Source organism: Typopeltis vanoorti, chromosome 18 (assembly GCF_054136105.1).
Source record: "Typopeltis vanoorti isolate ZY-2024b chromosome 18, IOZ_Tvanoo_1.0, whole genome shotgun sequence".
Taxonomy (NCBI): Eukaryota; Metazoa; Arthropoda; class Arachnida; order Uropygi; family Thelyphonidae; genus Typopeltis; species Typopeltis vanoorti.
Genome location: NC_143566.1, coordinates 50,586,814 through 50,607,093, shown reverse-complemented (window position 1 = coordinate 50,607,093; position 20,280 = coordinate 50,586,814). Strand labels below are relative to the sequence as shown.

Below are 20,280 nucleotides of genomic sequence, written 5' to 3'. Positions count from 1 at the left end.
TCTTGATTTCTGTGTTCAGATCTGGTCACTGGGATTTGAAAGGGATGGAATAACCTTGGAGTGGGTGCAGACAGATAACAAAAAATGTCAGCACTGCAGGACTGTACAATGTTGATTATGAGGATAGACTGAGGGCATGCGGACTGCAGAATGTGGTGAATAGAATTCAAAGAATGGATATGATTGAGACATTTAAGCTGTTGAAGAATTATTATTGCATTAACAGTGAGGAGATTTTTCATATGGTAGAACGAGGGAAAGAAACAAGGACAAGAGGCCATCCCTGGAAGTTGCAAAAGGAGCTGGTGAGTAAAAGGGTAAAAAAGTAAGTTTTTTGCATGGAGTAGTAAGAACATGGAATGCATTACCTGAGGAGGGTGATGAACATGCAGACCAGTGTCAGCCCATACATAAGCACTGCGACACTGCAGCACCCCCCAAGGAAAAAATGAAAAAATTAAATTTTGATTGTGTTTATAAATAATAACAATGGTTACAACATTATATAGATGCAGTACAACATGTTAAAGGTTACAGCTTATGTTTTGACATTGATTGAATAGTTAATAATTGGAATTATTCGATTAACGCTTTAGATTACGAAACAAATGCACTGCGATCTAACGCCGATATTCGTTTGCTCTTGTCATTGCACGTTACGCCATTCTCAACTGTAACTGCTCAAACAGCAGTGTATTTTTAGTATGCTTATGCGCCTTATTTCTGCGAGATATGAAACATTTATTATTGGTGCGTGTGGTGGTGAACTATTTTTTTGTAAATCTAATTTTATTTTGTTAAAATAACATAATTATTTACTTATTATAGATACAAGGTTGAATTATGACGAGTGTCACTGTTGAAAATACGAAAAGAATAATATTTTTTCAATTATCATTACATGAAACAAATGCACTGCGATCGAACGCCGATATTCGTTTGCTCTCGTAGCACATTACGTCATTAGATACACTGCCCAAGCAGCACTGTATCTTATGCCTGCGCTCGTTATTTCTGTGAGATATGAAACGTTTATTATTGGTGCGTGCTCGGGTAAACTATTTTTTTGTAAATCTTATTTTATTTTGTTAAAATAACATAATTATTTACTTATTATAGATACAAGGCTGAATTATGATGAGTGTCACTGTTGAAAATATGAACAGAATTATATTTTTTCAATTATCGTTACACGAAACAAATGCACTGCGATCTAACGCTGATATTCGTTTGCACTTGTCATTGCTACAAAACTTTTATCATTGGTGTCTGTTCGTGCTGAGGATGAAATATTTTTAATAATACAATTTTTAATATGTAAATTTATTTATTAATAAATTCGTTACTGATTAGGAAAAAAAAGTGTTTTTTTTTTTTTTTTTTTTTTTTTTTTTTTTTTTTTTTTTTTTTTTTGTATATGCAGCACCCCCACTTAAAATTTTCACTGGCCACAACTGGTGCAGACTGTGGATGATTTTAAGAGTGGTATGATAGATTGTGTTCACTAGCATGTAGACCCCCCCATGATGAGCTGAGACTCCATGGGGCCAGAAAAATAATAATATATCATGTCATGAGCAAGCATGCACACACGAGAGATGCCAAGCTATGATATGACAGTACCATGTATGGAAAAGTGATTAGAAGAAGACATGCTGATGTGTTTCTTGAAGGTTATAATTACTGGGAAAACTGTCCCAAAGAGCAGCAATGTAAAGAATGAAAGAAGATAAAAATTTGACAATAGTGTTAAATATTTCTAAATGAGCATAGATCCTAGTGATGTCTCTTCAGTTCCTAAGTTATTATAAATTAGCATATAATTTCACATAAAAATTACCTGATCATCCTCCAAACCAAGGCCACATAATCCATTTGCCAAATGAGAACAAAGAGCATCTCATCCAATATCAAATCCAACTCATGATTCTTTTATTCCCATCCCAACACTCTGCTTAAGATAATCGCTCAAAAATACCTGAAACTAAGTTTATTATTATCTGTTGTTTCTTTTGTCTAATCTATAGCATGTAGATGAAATCTCCAATACTACATGCTCCAGTTGTGCCAAACTAATCTGCCTGAACATTTCCTGTTCATCACTCTCCACATTTTTACTTGTAACAATTTTCCATTAGATTTAGATAGCAGATAAATTTCACTTATTGAAGGAACTGACTCTCAAAGTCTGAAGTGGCTTCAGAAAGCTCTATGTTTGATCTCTATAGCAGGATTTCCAGATGTAAAAAATTTAAATATATACATACAGTGGTATCTCGCTAATCCGAATCCTCCAGTAATCCGAACTGCGGTTTGAAAAAAAAAAAGATTTATTGCGTATTATTATTTTGTGTACTATTATTTTTATTTAATAATTAATATTTTAACTATTATTATTTTATTATTATTATTATTATTACAGTATTTTTTTCATACTGTCGATTGTACCGTTATACTGGAGGCATATTTTCATTTATTGTGTGTTCACATTTGCTTTTTTATACTGTACAGTACGTACTGTATTATCGGCATGAATCACAAATACAGTATACACAAAAAGAGGAAATTCGAAAGGTGCATAATTTGGTTAAAAATATAAATTCAGATATTGAAATTTCACAAACAGATGTTACGGAACAGGTTACAGGTAGAACCGAAAGTGAATTCGAAATCAAATCAGATGCTGAAATTATAAATATGATGCTACAGAATGAATTAGAAGACAATGATGATGAAGAACTCGTAGAAGAAAAGTAAAACATGAAGAGGCAGCTGACAGTTTTAATGTGTGTATAGAATGTGCTAAGCAGAATGATACACCATTCCACAAAATTTTGTTGCTAATGCAGCTCCGAGAAGAAGCATTCAAAAAACGTTTAGCTTCCAAGAAGCAAAAAGAAAATCAGTGACTTTTTTTTTTTTTTTACAAAGAAATAAAGAACTTTTTTTTGTATTGTGTACAAGAAATTGATATTTTTTTTTTATGCAAATTAAATTACCTACTAAACTATGCAATTTTATTAAATCAGAATCCTCAACAATACAGGTACATACAAATTAAATTTTTTTACTAAAATAAACTTATGTATTGTATTATTATTTTTGTTTTACATTACAGTAGCTTTTTTTTTTCTACCAGTTACTTCATTTATTTACAGAATTAAATTCATATACCATTAGAATCTGATTATTTTTGTCTTAAACGCTAGTTATTGTTGCCTCTTGGAGGAAAATTCGCTAATCCGAACTTTTCGATAACCCGAATGTGCACGGTTTTTATTAGTTCGGATTAGCGAGATACCACTGTGTGTGTGTGTGTGTGTATGTATATATATACATATATATATAAAAAATTGTATTTTTTAATGTAATTTATTAGCTTTCAATTTTAGGAATACAAAATACAACTGATTGTGGTAACTAAAATATGAGACAGACCTGCAATTGCAAATTACATAATCTTTACTGGAAACAAAAAAAAAAAAAAAATCTAAAAACGCCACTTATTATTACTGCTACAGCAAGATCGGTATTTATAGTGAGATTTAATTCTCTTTTAGAAACTTGAGAATGTCCTGTGAATTAGGATCAGAGAAAATCAACATTAAAGTAGCCAGTTAGATTCTATGGTATTCAATCATTTTTCTTCAATAGTGCAGCAAAATCACTAGCATAAGAATGAAGTGAACAAAATCTATAGTATCACAGAGAATTTGGAAATTTGATCCAAAGTCATTTAACGCTGAATATACATTTTTCAAATACAATGCTTGTCAGTTGACCCACGTCCATTCACTAATCCATCTGTTTAAATCCAAACCTTATCTAAATGCAGACATTTGTGGCAAAGAATATGGTTTGCCAGCAATCAAGGAAATTTCACACAGTAGACCATCAGTCTCTAAGACATTTTGAAAATTGAGGGGGGGGGAGATAGGGTTCTTATGTTCATGTAAAGATGTTTCAGATAGAACACTGTTTGCAAATGTATGTTTTTCTCTTTATTTCCTTCATGACTTCTCGGAATGGTGGCAATGTCTATCAGGGTGGGGTGAGGGGGGAGGACAATAGCTAGAAATGAGGAATTTTCTCCATTTGTTGTTTGGGCAGCATACAGAACAGGTTGTTATAATGCAATATGCCTTTGTCATTCTGATCTTTTGCCCCTGTGGTCATGCAACAATTAGTTAATTCACTGGAACTTTCCCTCACCTTTAATTATCTTAACATATACTACAGGGCAAGTTTCCTCTTTTCATGGCTCAATGTGTCTGAACTATTAATTGATTACAAAACTTTGCATTTTTGCTTTTTATTTTGATGAGATATTTGTAATAATTGTATTACCCATGTGTTACAATTTTATGAAACTTCATAAAATTTACAAAAAAGAAATTAGTTATGTAGATGACAGTATGTTTTGCTTAGTATTACTCATATGGTGTTTATATTTTGTTTGGATGCTTTCTTTTAATACTGTTGTTTTTCTTTTTGTGTTTTAAGTTATGTATTGTGTGATCTTTTGAGGGGTTTTTTCCCCCCTTGAAATTTTCAAATTTACTTACAGGTATAGGATTTAGTTGCCTGCTTAGACACCACATGGTGTCACGTGACCAGAGTGAATGGATATAGTCACAAGTGGATCGTGATCTTCTAGAATTCAGTTAATAGGAGAGAATCGAGTCTCCAACTTATACAGGAACTACACGCACTCTCATAGTTACTTCCAAGCAATGATATAGTCACTTCTGTCGGGAATATGTGATAAACATCTTCCAAGTTTACTCTTATACATGCAGCCCACAGTACAAATGTGCTATCGGTTTAGCAATCTTTCATTGGTGAGAGTTACAAAAATAAAAAAAAGTCACCACTCTTTGTGATAATATACTGGCCTTGTAGCCTTCATTGTACTGGCCATAATTCCAATCAAATCAACTTCATATGAGGCCATATCTGTAACGATAGAACAAATGTCTTTCCCCTTTTCTGATGCAATCTCTCTCTCTTGCATACTAAACAAACATATGAAACCTACAGCGTAGTAATCAAAACACAAGGAACCACATAAAGCTTTATAGAAAATCAGCAAACAAATATTTCATACCAAAACTATCATTCCTATGGAGCAAACAATTCAAAGAATACAAAAGCAAATACAATCAGTTAATCTATAACAGTAAGTGCTGCATACTAATTATCTGACATGATCCTTCCAATCATTTCTGGATTAATACATAGGATGAGAAGCTCTCAAACTTTTGGGATAGAGAATCATTAATGGTGCAACAGAACCTCTGAAAATACATATTTAAAAAAACTTCCTATGGAGAAGTTGGGTGTAATCTAACATAATAAAAAACATTAGTGGACATCACTATAACATGGCTGAAGGTGTCAAATGGTTTTGAAGTTTAAAACATCCACTATAATAGTGATGTCCACTAATGTTTTTTATAATGTTAGATTACATTCATAAGGAATATGGTAAAAACCAGATAAAGATGGGGGGGGGGGGGATTCCTTTTGTAGTTGGTACGAGATTAGCCAGATGGACGAAGTTTTGTTGACTGGAAAATACTATATGTGGATCAGGGGAAATTTCTCTGGATGCAATCTCTGCCTTGTATTATTATTACCATCCCAAGACCTCATGGAGTCAAAGACTCATCTGGGAGGCCCTTTTATCACACACACAGCTCTTCATACCATGTTTTAAACACATTCAAACTCTTTGCAGACACCACATTCTCAGGCAAGGCATTCCAATCATTCACAACCATGCACGAAAAAAATCTGCTTCTCACTCCCCTACTCACACCCTCTTTATACAGTTTCCAGGGATGACCTCTGGTTCTCCCCTGATCTCCAACTATTCTCTGTAAAACTTCTCCAGCACTGATCCTATAACAATCCCTTATCAACTTGTAGGTCTCTATCACATCTCCCCTCTTCCTCCTGTCCACCAGACTCTGCAAATTACATCTTCTCAATCTTTCCTCATACTCGACATTCCAGAGGTCAGAAACGACCTTAGTCAGTCGCCTTTGGACCCTTTCGAACATCTCTTCATCCTTTTGAAAACCAGGTGTTCAAATATGGGCACAATAGTCCATGTGTGGACTATTGTGCCCATATCAAAGCCTTATACAATGGAACAAGAATCTCCCTACTTCTACACATCAGTGTCCTCCGCATCATTCCCAGAAGCCTTTGTGTTGTCTTCACAATTTTGGCGATGTGTCCCCTAAATTTTAGATCCTTATCCACTATCACCTCCAGATCTCTTATTTCCTCTACTTCCAACAATATATTCTCACCAAGCATAAATTCTGCATCCCATCTTTGTTTTTCAAATTTTAAAACCTTACATTTTGCAACATTGAATTCACATCCCTATTTCCGTGCCCAATCACTCATTCTATTCAAGTCTTCCTGTAAGGCCACAACATCTTCACTACACTTCATGGTTCGTCCCAACTTTGCATCATCTGCAAATAACTGAATATCTCCATCCAAATCTTCAGCTATATCATTAATATACAAGTTAAACAGTAATGGACCTAAAACAGACCCCTGAGGCACTCCACTAGTGACTTTCCTTTTCCTGGATATTGCACCCCGATACACAACTTGTTGATACCTATCAGCTAGCCAGTCTCCAATCCAATGCACCAATCTAATATTTAACCCCATCTGCTCTAGTTTGACTGTCAACTTATCATGAGGTACTCTATCAAAAGCCTTTGCGAAATCCAAGTATATTACTATTATCCTTTTCCTCTGTCCAAGGAAGCAGTCACTTTATTGTAATAAGTAAGTAGATTACTAAAACATGACCTCCCTTTGGCAAATCCATGTTGTCCATCAAAGATAATACCATTGTTATCAACCCAACTCTGGATCCTAGTTCTCACAAGCTTTGCGACAACTTAACCACAACACCTGACACACAGATAGGACTACAGTTTGATGCTTGAGTTCGATCACCTAAAGTACACTAAACAAAACGAAACCTACAACATAGGTTTCATTTGTTTGTTTAGCTCAAAGTTCTAACAGGTCTGGAAATGTTCAAAATAAGGGATCATAAATGTAAGTATTATCTATTGAATGTGATAAGGGTTATAGCCATTTGATTCCATTTGAGATTTGATTGCATGGAGCCGTTTTTGTAAAAATGAAGGAGTAGAACATGTTATGTGCTTTGCCAATTAAGGATTTAACAACTTGTTTTCTGGGAGATATTATATATAGAACTTGGATGTACATATTGGCCTGTAAAAGTAGGTGGTCCGACATATTCTGGGTGACAAGGTACAAAAAAATTAGGATGTCCAAGAATGGTAAACTCTCAGATATTAATACCACGTGTTATATAGAGACATGACAAGCAGTATTGCATAGCTACAGGCAAACCGAGTTTCATTTCTAAAACTCAGCTCTATTAACAAAAACTGCAGTGAAGAAAAAAATTCTCCTATCAATCAGGTTTTTCCAAAATTTGATGCTAATAAAGGCTGTGAGGAGCCTCTGTAGCTCAGTCGGTATAAACAAAGCCCTTTGGTTGAAAAGACCTGGGTTCAATTTCTAGTCAGTGACGCAAGGAAAACTTTTATCTGGTCTCATTCGACTAAAGGCAAGTTAACCAGTTCTCATAAGGCGGTGGAGGGTTTTTCTACTGGTAACTGGGGTTTTTCATCCCTCAAAACAGGAAACCTGGTCACATGAACACACACGGCTACAGTCATAAATATACTACATCAAGGAAGGCAACTGGAAACCACCTAGCTCATAATCATCTCACTAATATGGTAGCATATAACCACCCCCCTACCAGCTGTATGGCTGAGGGAATAGGATAGGATAAAGGCTGTGGGACTGGATGAGATATCACCACGTATGCTACAGGAACGTGCAAAAGAGCTTGATTAGATTGTTTCTGTTACATCTAGTGTAACAGAAACAATCCCAGAAGAGTGGAAAAAGAGAAAATAGCGCCACTGCATAAGAGAGAATCCAAGTTAGTAGTATCAAACTACAGACCAGTGTATATATCAAGTGTAGTGGTGAAGGTGTTAGAGACAGAATACAAACCTGGACTGATGAAAAATGGAAATATTTTGAGAGAGCAGTATGAATTTGTTAAGGGGGGGGGGGGTTATGCTTTAGTAACCTGGTTATATTTTCTAATAGTGTGACTAGTGTATTGGACAGAGGAGATGCTTATATCAACTTATCTGGATTTGGCTAAAGCATCTGATTGAGTACCACATGATAAAGTATTGTTGAAACAGTAGGATGGAGATGGATAATCATTTGGTAGGTGGGTTGCAGGGATGATTAATTGACAGGAGCCAGTGAGTTGTGTATGGAGGCCCACTGTTACAAAACAGGAAGGTGACGAATGTGGAACTGTTCTGGAATCAACTGATGCTCAACTTATATCAATGATTTTTAGGTTTTTTTTTTTTTTTTTTTTGCTCGGAGGGCGATGAACATGTAGAATGCATTGCCAAGGGCTACGAGTGTTTTGTCTGTGAATGAGTTTAAGGAAAGGTATGATAGGTATTGTGCTAATATAGGTTTAGTTTAATCCTTTATCCAAGTGTGAGCAAACAAAGTTTGCGCCTGAAAGTATCTTCAGGACTGGGGTAAAGTGGTACAACACCAGGGCACTCCTTGCAAAGGCGGAGCAAGCTACCAACACTCCCATCTCAGCATTTCCCAAAATGCAAAACACATCTCCTTGCGGATATGTCCAATGTTATGCATTAAGGGAAGGGCCACAACCCATGGGTTGTGGCCCTTCCCTTAATGCATAACAACCCATGGGTTGTGGCCGTGGGTTGTTATGGCCCTTCCCTTAATGCATAACATTGGACATATCTGCAAGGAGATGTGTTTTGCATTTTGGGAGATGCTGAGATGGGAGTGTTGGTAGCTTGCTCCGCCTCTGCAAGGAGTGCCCTGGTGTTGTACCACCTTACCCCAGTCCTGAAGATACTTTCAGGCACAAACTTTGTTTGCTCACACTTGGATAAAGGATTAAACTAAATTTATTATACTCTAACCAAGTGAAAAATAAACTTTCAACGTGCTAATATAGGGTCTTCTGCAATGAGTCTCTTGACTCCATGGAGACATTCGTTACAATAATATAGTTCACAGTGTTACAGGATATTCAGTTATTTGCTGATTTATTAGGTTTGCACTTTCAGCTGAAGAATGGGGATGTCATTTCAACATTGCTGTATACAGTTATGCAGTTTGGCAGGATATTCGGCAAATCAGGTTTACCATATTACAAGAACTTTGCTTCAGGAAGTGGAGGAGGCATGGAATCTTAGTGGATAAGGAACAGTTCAGGAGGCACATTGCAAAAGATGTAAGGGTTACCCAGAAAACTACTGCTATAATGCAAAGAATATGTAGATAAGATGATAGCTCCACTGTATAAAAAGGCACTAGTTAGGCCTCATCTGGATTTCTGTGTACAAATCTGGTCACCTGGATATATTGGTAATAAGGAAACACTGGAAAGAGTGCAGAGATGAATAACTGTCTTAGGACTGTAATGTTGAGTATGAGGAGGTCTTCAAAGCTTGGCAGAGGAGGAGTGGTAATATGATTGAGTTATATAAGTTGGCAAGAAAGGCCTATCAAATAGATACAAAGGAATTATTGCACAGAATAATGGGTGATGTAAGAATGAGAGGTCATCCCTGGAAACTGTACAAAAGGTCATAAGGAGGTGAAAAGGAGATTTTTTGCTTCATGGGTGGTTAATGAGCAGAACACATTGTCAGAATGGGCGACGAGTCCTCTAACATTGAATGTATTCCAGGTACAGTATGAATTATTGTGGTCTGTAAATGTTCACTATCCTGCAATGAGTCTTTTGACTCCATGGAGGTTTGAAAGTAATACTAAATCCAATCATTGTAATCTATTTCAAAAAAGTACTTTACTATGTTATTTTACCATGAGGTAGCTGTCCATCTACATGTGACCATTTTTGTTATCGACTTCCAATCTGTGGTAGAGATACATTCACAAATTGAATTATGATTAAGAATCACATTGATTTTTGCAACAACATTACGCTTAAGTTTTTCAGGACTTCAAAGAATCTTAAATCAGGTCTGCAAAAAAAAAAAAAAGTAAAACATGATTATTGCATCTCATTCTCAACATTTTAACAAGCTCAAATCCTTAATACAGTTGTTCATATCCAAGCCAAGATTCAAACCCAAGACTTTCCAAACAAATGGCATTCTTACAAAATGAAGTGGTAGATTAAATATGAGATTACAAATAACCTTAAAATATTAATACCATGTGTGAGTAAGTGCTTAATAAGAAAGAAAGATCTCATTGATGTTTTTCTTTATCACCTAGAGTTTGTAATCCTTGGGAAACTTAAAAGAAGAAAGGCTCTTCCAGGAGGTATATGGAATTAATAAAAGATAGTTGAGCAAATCTGAAGGTAGGCTACCAATGGATGTCGATTCATGCTGTTCACATTTTAACGAGAGTTGAAACTCCCCAATACAAGTTTTTCAAATCCAAGACAAGACTAAAACCCAAGTGTTTCCAACCAAATAGCATTCTTCCAGCATGCAATGGGGGGGGGGGGGGGATTATAAAAACCAATTCAGTAAAAACTTGTTTTCAAGATTCTCTGAAATGGGAAGGGGAAAGGGATTGGAACACGTTCTTATGAATTACGGGGGAAAAAAGGCCTAAACATAATTGTCAAAAGAAAGATCACCTAAAAGAAAAAGAAAAAACCTGGATATTGAATAGAAATTACTAGGCCATATATTTTAATGTATATGCAATAAATACTTATAAACATATAATTGAAAAATATCAAAATTTTATTGGTTAAAAATTAATAAACAGTAAGCACCTGTTTATAATAGAGAACATATACCATCTGTTAGCACTGGTGTAATGTTAGATAAAATTATATCGAACAGCAAAGAAAAGAAGGGATCATATAAAGAGTTGCCTCTAAAAAACACAAGAATAGGATAAGGTCGATAGTTAACAACAAAACAGGGAATGAAACGTGTTAAAAATTGATCGACTTTATACCAGTGGGATAAGGGGGAGGGGTAATACTAAGACGAACATTCGCTATCATAGTGAACATTCTGGGTTCAATAACATAAAATGTAAATTTATCCGCTAACTCTGAAATTGGTAGTCCGTTCTCATTCACAGTTGCATCCTTGTTTGTTTAGTATCCAAGTAGAATGCGAGAAGAGAAATATCGGTTAAAAAGCATTGTTTCTCCACATTCTGTAGAAGATATACAGTCATCATATTCTCTGTTCACGATATATCTGCCATTATCTCAAAGTTGTGATGTGGCATAATGTGCACAATCCTTGCTTCGTGAAGGAGAAACAACAATAGCAATCGGACAAACGGAATGTTCTGTGATCAGAGGAAAGAAACGGTGGGGAGTTTTCGTGACAGCCCCAAATCATGACAAGTAGATCTTAAACAGTACACTATCCAAATATGATAAGCGACACTACTCATGTGCCGTATGATAATATCCTGCGCATTCATGACTGCTAGAACACCTAACACGAAGCGAAATCCAAATAACTTTCTGAGAGGAGAGAGCTGGCTTTCGCCACTCTGGACTTTTTCCAAGCGAAGTCTGCACTTAAAACTCTTACATGTGTTTTCCTAGCAGCATATAATGAAACATTTTTTTAAACTAGAGAAGCTTGAATTAACAACATATTTCTCCACACCTCACACACAAAATTTTCACATGCTAATTACTGATTACGTATAAGAAAAATCAATAAATGTCAATATACTCACGATAACTTTCGTGAAGTAGAAGCCATGAGCCGGGAAGAATTAATTTAGATACGATCCCAAAACTGGAAGTTAACAGTTATTTCCATGCGCATATATGAGCTACGTGAGCTTCCTTTTTCAAACTTACTATCACTTTAAGGTGGAAATAAATAACACCCATTAGTTTAAACACCGCGCTTCATTCAAAGAACCTCAATGCATAACATTTGCATACAGGTAGATTAGCATACAAAATTCGTCGAAGTAACTTAAACACTTCCAGTGATATTACACCCATGCTAATACTGACGTTACACTTCAACCATGGTTCAGTAGTATAATATTTATCGCTGTGGAGTCGTTTCCATATCACGAAATGCAAGGGTGTAAATTGAACACATCTGAAAATAAAATAGACATTTTTATCACATAATAATATAATACAAAGTTAGTAAGATTCGAATAAAGCATACAGTTCTTATATAATTTTAACTAATCCATTTTAACTTACGAATGTTATATAAATAAAAATCATAAATAAATAAATCCACTCCTTAATGCATTCAGAAGAAGTCTAAGAGGAACATAACTCCTTAACGGGAAAAGATGAGTTTCGCCATTAAGACAAGAATCTTTATATGACCTTTTCAAATGAAGGTGAATTAGTCGATTTCATATTGGGATACCAGGTTTTTGGCTCCAAATTCGATTTTTCATACCGCAAGATAGGCCTAAGTTCGATTCTCGTCGCGACGGGAGGAATCTTTATCTGGTCGATTTCAATCGATGGTGAGTTAGCCGATCTCATACGAAGGTAGCAGGGTTTTTTCTCCCGGAAACTCGGGTTTTTCATCCCGCATACATACAAATCGGCCCTTCAGAACACACGCAATTTACAGACAATTACTAGGTGTGGTGGTGTTGGAGGTGGGCGGTAGATGGCGTTGATTCGTAGTAGAGGTAAGGTGTACAGACAGTTGAAGATGTCCTCCCGCGATGAGTCTTCGGACTCCTTGGAGGTATCAGGAATTATAATAATAATAATAATAATAATAAAGATAGGCACACTGGCCGGAGAATACGCGTAGTTACTCGATAAAAATACTGGGTAGTAAAGAGCAGATGTATAGTGCAAACAGTGGATTGCACAGTTCATGACTCGCGTGATTTTGTGTAGCGTAGAATGCCCTTCTGTGATGAGTCCTTGGACTATATCATGTAATGATATTTTTAAAAAAAAAAATTTTTTTTTTCATTTTTTTCATAACACCTTTCGTTCTCAAAAATGATTAAGCAGCTCAGAAATAACAGAGCAAGTTCTACAATTGATTTTGTTCAGTTGCAAGCAATAAAAACCTTAGTTTCCAGTAGGAAAAACACTCTATATGTCTGCATCAAAGATCGATTAACTCAGGAACTAACTCCTTAAGAAAGACCTAGAAAACGTTCTTCTAGTCGGACACTAGAATCTAAGCTATAACAATTTCTGACTGTTCAAAAATGGTTCTCTAGTCATCGTCGTCATCATGAATTTCTTGATATGTATACCCCTAAAGGTGTTCAGTTACTATCAAAACACCACATGATTAAGTTTACATTATTATTAATCTTCTATCAACAAATTTCCTTAAACTCAATCGAATACTTGTGAGCACTCCAATATTGGCATATCTAACATTTTGAGCTTCTAAGGCACTTCTGACTGATCAATCCACCACCAGGGTTCGGCAAACTTTTTAGACCATTGACCCTTCATGGAATCTTTGATCCCTCATCGACCACCATAATGTTAAATAAATGAATAAATGTTATCAGTAATACATTTCTCAATTTAAAAAGAATAATTCCTTCAACCTTTTACTTCATTATTGCTTCTCGACAAGAAATATTTAAAGAAATTTATAAAGAGCATTAAAAATTTACTTACCTTTTATTGATTTTCATGAAATGGTTAATGAGAAGGATGTGTTTGATGAACAGTGGCTATTGAATCAATATTTGGTTGGATATTGGTGACTTACTAGCATGTTTACTAGGTGTTACTCAAAATCGTTTTAGGTGTTTATTGACCTCCTAGACCAGTGATTCTCAACCTTTTTTTCGTCACGGAACACTTTTAATAATTTTAAAATTTGGCAGCACACTTTTCGTGATCCAGATTTAAAAGTCTGGATCTTTTTCGTTTTTATATCGGTCAAAGCCGAAAATCCGAATTGGCACAAATAAGATGTGGAAAATTGTAATAACACACTTAAAGCTTTTTTGTGATATTGTTGGATAATCGTATCTAAGATTAATCCAGAACGAATTAATTCATTCTTATGAATGTTTTCAAATTAAATCTCGGTTATTACACACAGAAATCAGTTCTTCTTCTTTCAAAGTTAATTCATACACCGATGTGTCGTTTATCACAAATGGATTCCGAATCCAATCAAATTTTTTTATTTCTAAATTTAGAAAGTAATGAACAATTTTTTGCTCTAGTATTGTCAAATGATCAATAACTATTCTATGAATTATTTTATAACAATCTTTTGGAACTGACTCAAACTTTTCCAAACTACCTTCTTGTGCTTTATTCTTCCATAAAGTAATTTTTTTTTTTTTTTTTGAAATCCCAACAATTTATCGGTTGAGTTTAAAATATTTTCTTTCGGTCTTTGCAAACTCGTATTTATGTATTAAAAATAGCAAAAATATCAGATAAGTAAGCCAGCTTAGCACACCATATTTTGTCATCCAACAAACCAACAAAATCATTATTATCTTGTTCAAAAAATACCTTCATCTCGTTTTTTAATTCAAGAACGCGAGACAAAACTTTCCCTCTGGATAACCACCTGACTTCCGTGTGTAGTAACAATGATTCGTATTTAGACTCCATAGCCTGGCATAATTGACTAAACAGGCGACTTTTTAATGGTCTTGATTTATATAATTAATCATTTTAACACATTGTTCCAGCACTACTTTCAATTCTGGTGGTAATTGTTTTGTAATGAGTGTTTCCCGATGCAAAAAACAATGGGTAACTAATATATCTGCATTATATTCTCTTACATGTGCTACAAATCCTTTTATAGATCCTGTCATAGCCGGAGCACCATCTGTACAAATGCCAATGCACAAATTCCACGAAATTTTAATTTCTTGTAAATAAGAATTAAATTCATCGAAAATATGTTTTCCTTGTGAAATCAGATAATTCACGACAACTTAAAAATTGATTAATTATATCATTTTCGTGAATGAATCAAACTAATGCAATTGTGTGCTTTTCCCGTAATATCAGTTGTTTCGTCGATTTGTAAAGCAAAATTTGAATTTGCAAGAGTTTTAGCAGTATTTTCTTCAATATTTCGGGATACGTCTATAATTCTGCGATGAATTGTGTCTTTTGAAAGTGGCATTTTACAAACATCAATTTCTGCTGATTCACCGATCATTTTTTTTACAATCAGGTAATATAATTTCTTCAGCCAAAGAAATTATATTTCTTTGGCTGAAGAAATTATGCCAAATTATGAGATTTTAATTTGAGAGCAATTAATTCAGCCACTTCATAAGAAGCTATCTGAGCTTTTTCAGACACACTAATTTGCTTTTTAAAAATCTTTAATTGTTTGGATCTTGCAGATAATGAATTTTGAAAGTAGGCTTTGTCTTTTGATGCTAGTGAAGGATGATTAGTGAGCAGGTGACGTTGGAGAACCAAGCACTATGCTTGCTCAGAACCATAGCACTGTTTGATAATTTACAACCACATACCCCACACTCGGGAACAGTTTTATCATTTTCCATTCTGGCTGTAAATCCAAATTTTAAGAAGTCATCATTATACTTACGATGAACATTACATATTTTTTGGAGGAGAAAACATCTTTACTTGTACAGGGCTCGTTAGCATGATCGCTAGCATCATCATTATCGTCGTTAAGCTTTCTTTTTTTAATCCATTTATCCATTTTAGGGGGTTCATTGAAAATAAAAATAATTTTGTCAAAAAATTATTAAAAACGACATATTATATATTGCCTTTGAATCCATTTTAATTAAATTTGACTACACAATATTGTGGTATTGCACGTACGAAAACGAATATATAAGTTGTAACTAACCATATGCACACATCAAGCGGGCGACTAGTAGACTAAACTAATATGTAGCTTTGTCAGCCAGTAGCCAGAACTATAATAGGCATGCGCATAATAGCCATGCGCATTGGTTCAGCCAGTTCCGGCTAGGAAGGTAGAACTGATTGAACCACTTGTCTGACGTCGCTTATGTATGGGTATTCGCAGTGGCGGCACACTTAAAAAATCTCGCGGCACACCAAAGTGCCACGGCACAGTAGTTGAGAATCACTGCCCAAGACATTTATCAACCCCTTGGATACCGACCCCCAGGGATCGAAATCGACCATTTTGCCGACCCCTGACCTAGACCTTAGTCTTCTTCTGGGTCTATATCCTGCCATTTTTGCAAAACGCCTGCTTTGTACCTTTGCTCACCCATTCTATTTAAGTGGCCATACCATTTTAGATTAGCTATGCTGAGACATTCTTGAATGCTAACAATTGTCAACTTAATATGATTCTGCCACTTATGCCATCAGTTCACTCACTTATTTTTTTCCAGAACCCTCATATCTGTGGTCTCTAGTCTTTGATCAAGTGCTTTATTTCTAACCCACCTCTCAGATTCATAGCTTAAAACTGGTATAAACACTCTCTTGTATACTGTTGGTTTGATGCTTTGGATGATTTCTCTCTTATTCCATAAAACTTTATTCAAAACTTACCATATTATCTTTGCTTATTTTGCTGTCTATTTCCATATTAACCTACCATCTTCCCAAAAACTGTGCTTAATAGCTGAAATATTTTACTTGTTATATAGGATCTCCATTCAGAATGCAGCTGAATTATTCTATGCTGCAGCCTATTTTCGCAGTTTTGGTATTTTTATTGCTGATTTTCATGCCGAATTTCTTACAGCTGTTACTCAATTTAGATAGAGAATTATGGAGACTTGCACTAGATGTGTTCAAGAATGCAACATTATCTGCAAAAAGCAAAGAGCTAAGTTTGATATCATCTGATTTAATATCAGAAATAATACCACATATTTTCATAATGTGATGCATATGGATGATGGATAAGAGTGGAGATGATGTGCATCCTTGCCTCGACCCTGAATCAAACGATTATCCTGTATTTTTCCTTCATTTCTAACTTCTGACCAACAACTTAAATATAAGCTGCCTTGCTCTGTATGATGTTACATTCACTCCATATATCTGTGTTTTGAAAAGCTTCTCTCTCTCTCTCTCTTGACACCTTGCTGTATGTCTTTTCAGATCTACAAAACTTAAGTACAGATCCAGGTCACATTCCCATGATTTCTCAAATATTTGTCTTAAAGTGAAAAACTATTCTTGACAACCACTATTAGCGTTAACCCAGTTTGATCTCCAAATTTCTCTTCCACAATCTTTCTCGACCTCTTTTCAACTATGCTTGGATAATTATTACCTGGAACACTTAGGAGAGAAATTCCTCTGTTATTAATATTCACATTCAGCTATATTCCCTTTTATATATATATATATATATATATATATATATATATATATATATATATATATATATATATATATATATATATATATATATATATATATAGATTGGTACTATGATAGCCTTCTCCAATAATCGAGAATTTGACCTTCTGGCTAGGCACACTGAATTACGCATCGTAGCCACTGAAAAACGTTTACATCTTCGTACTTAAGCATTTCTGTTTGAATATCATCTATGCCACCTGCCTTTCTACATTTCAAGTTTTTGACATCTCTTTCTACCTCATGTATTGATATGTTAGCATTAAAACATATATATATATATATATATATATATATACTTGATATGCATTTCCCTTTGCAATCCACTTGAAAATTTTCTAGTACGGTTCTGTTACAGCTTGATTTGTTTAATAGACTTTCAAAGTAATAACTCCAGACATCTAGGATATCCTTATCTTCAGTTTTCATGTCACCTTATCATCTTTGATTCCTCTTACAGTACTCTTTCCTCCATTTCTAAGTTTCTTCAATAGCCGCCAGAACATTTTGTCACTTTTCTGATATTTATTTTCTATATTCTTACCAAAGTCTTCCCATGATTTTTGTTTAACTACTTTTACACATAGCTTCGCTCTTCAACATTTTCCCAGTATCCTTTAGGGAATCTGCCGACTTATTTGCTAGGAAAATTTGGTATGATCTCTTTTTTCCATAACTGCTTTTTTAATGTCTTGTGTCCACCGTGATGTTCTTATTTTCTATCCTTGCAGACAATTTTACTACATACTTCACTAACTGAATCAATCAATGTCTTCTTCAAAGTTTTCCACTTAGACTCCAAGGTTTGGTTCCATATTTCAATTTGTTTCATTTTTTCTTTAATAGTGTTTGTATAGTGGAGTCTACAATTTTCCTGTAAAAGCCAAGGTTTGGTTTTATATTTTAATTTGTTGAATGTTTTCCTTTAATAGGGTTTGCAGAGTCAAGTTTATAATTTTCCTGTTAAAACTGCTCAACTTTAATTCTTTTTAAGACTTTCTTACATATTGTTATTTTCAATGTGATATCCGTTTTTATCCTGCTTAGTACTAACCAGGATAAAAATGATGTGGTCATTTTTATCAACAATGATGTAGTCAATGATGGTCTGAGTTCTCGCTCCATGTAAACTTGTGCAGAATTTTTTATGTTGAAACATGGTGTTAGTAATGAGTAGACCGTCCTGAGCAGAAGTCCGGTAAATATTTACCATTATTATTAGCTTTTCCCTTTTCTCCAAATTTTCCCGAAATGTTCCTGCATGCCTTATGGGATTCATTTCCTACTCTACTGTTCAGATCTCCAAGGACTACTCTTTTTATTTTCTTTATGTTGGCTGCCTGTTCTAATGACTAAAAAAGTTCCTCCATTTCTTTCTTGCAAGTACATGCTGTGGGAATATAAGCACAAATAAGTTTCATCGTTCATTTCCCCACTTTCTCTAGTGAGTAACTGTCATCGAACCTATAATAGTTGTAATAGTCTTTCATTTGCAGACGAGTGTCATGAAAATTGCACAAGGTTATTGCAAAGAATGTTATTAAATTCTTACAGTATTATTATCGAAGTAATTATAAGAGACGACTTATTACTAAAAACATCTGCTGAGGCCGTTTATTCCTAATGGAGATGATATTCAACTATCAAAAAAATCAGCTAACACCTTTTATTCCCCTATAGTAGGTGAAGCCTTTTAGCCCTGTCTAACTTTTAAAGATTGAGGTGGTCAGTTCGATCTTCACAGATAGTCAATTAGAATAGCAGGCCCAAGACTCTCACTAATTATACACGACAGCCAATGAAAACGGGAACGCTGACAAATGACGCCATCTTGTGTTCCCTAATCCTAACTGTATGTTTACTGTCTGAAAATAGTGTGGGTTCTACGGTCCATTTTGTTGAGTTTAGGAACGAAAAACGCGAGTTTCTGATTGAAGAAAACCATTTCCCCTTACTAGCCATCTACTAACATCGACTAACAAAGGCTTAGTAAAAGTTCTTTAGTTGGCAACTATAATTAAATTTAGACTCTCTTTCTTCCGACAGTCTAGTGCCATGGACTGCACACAATTTCCACTGAGACAATTTCCACTGACAGACGCTTTAAAAAAAAAATCAGCTAATGACATTTTCCCTGTAGGGAGTAAAGGACGCAGTGTTAGCTCTACGTAACTTGGAGACTGAGGGGGGGGGGAAGTTGAAATTCCATGGTCAGCTATTACTGATTTCAATACGCATCCGAGAGAAGAGAACACAGCCAGAAACTGCTGACATCTAGTGGCCCCATAAAACTATATTTCATTGTCTGAAATAGTGTGACTTTTTCAGCAAATAAATTTTAATTCATTAATATCATATAAACAAAATATATACAGTAGATCTAACATTTTCATTCACTCAGTGATCGGGAAGCTCTCTTCAAGCGCTAACAGTTTGAAAATTTTGAAAAAGACGGCCAACATTTCTATCACTTTCTGAGACTCTGCTGCTAGATAACAGTCAGAAGTAGCTCTCTAATTAATGCAGATATATACTCCTAAAAAATAACAGGACAGATATTCTAGATGCCTTAACTAAACATATCGAGTATTTACAATCTTCCTCTATGCCATTTAACATCACTCACAGTCTTCCGCGGTCTACTTTTGATTACCTAAGGGCAAAATTCCAAAAGTTAGTTATCACTAAACTGCCTAGCCCCTCTCCCTTAAGGAACCTTTTGAAGACATTATGACAAAAGTGGATTTTATTTAGAAGTCTGTAAATAATTTATATGTCATAACTAGTCAAGGGAAAACTGTTCAAAATGCAGGTGCTTGCATCCT

General features: G+C 34.9%; 1 protein-coding gene across 1 annotated transcript in view; it reads right to left on the bottom strand.

The window, feature by feature from the left end:
• The window catches only part of LOC150096663 (dnaJ homolog subfamily C member 5-like), a 159,605-nt gene extending 147,459 nt beyond the window's left edge, over positions 1 to 12,146 (bottom strand). The window contains exon 1 of the mRNA XM_090408235.1: positions 11,851 to 12,146. Within this exon, the coding sequence (XP_090264361.1) occupies positions 11,851 to 11,876 (26 nt within the window). The 5' untranslated portion in view covers positions 11,877 to 12,146. The remainder of the gene's footprint in view (positions 1 to 11,850) is intronic.
• Positions 12,147 to 20,280: the final 8,134 nt, after the last annotated feature.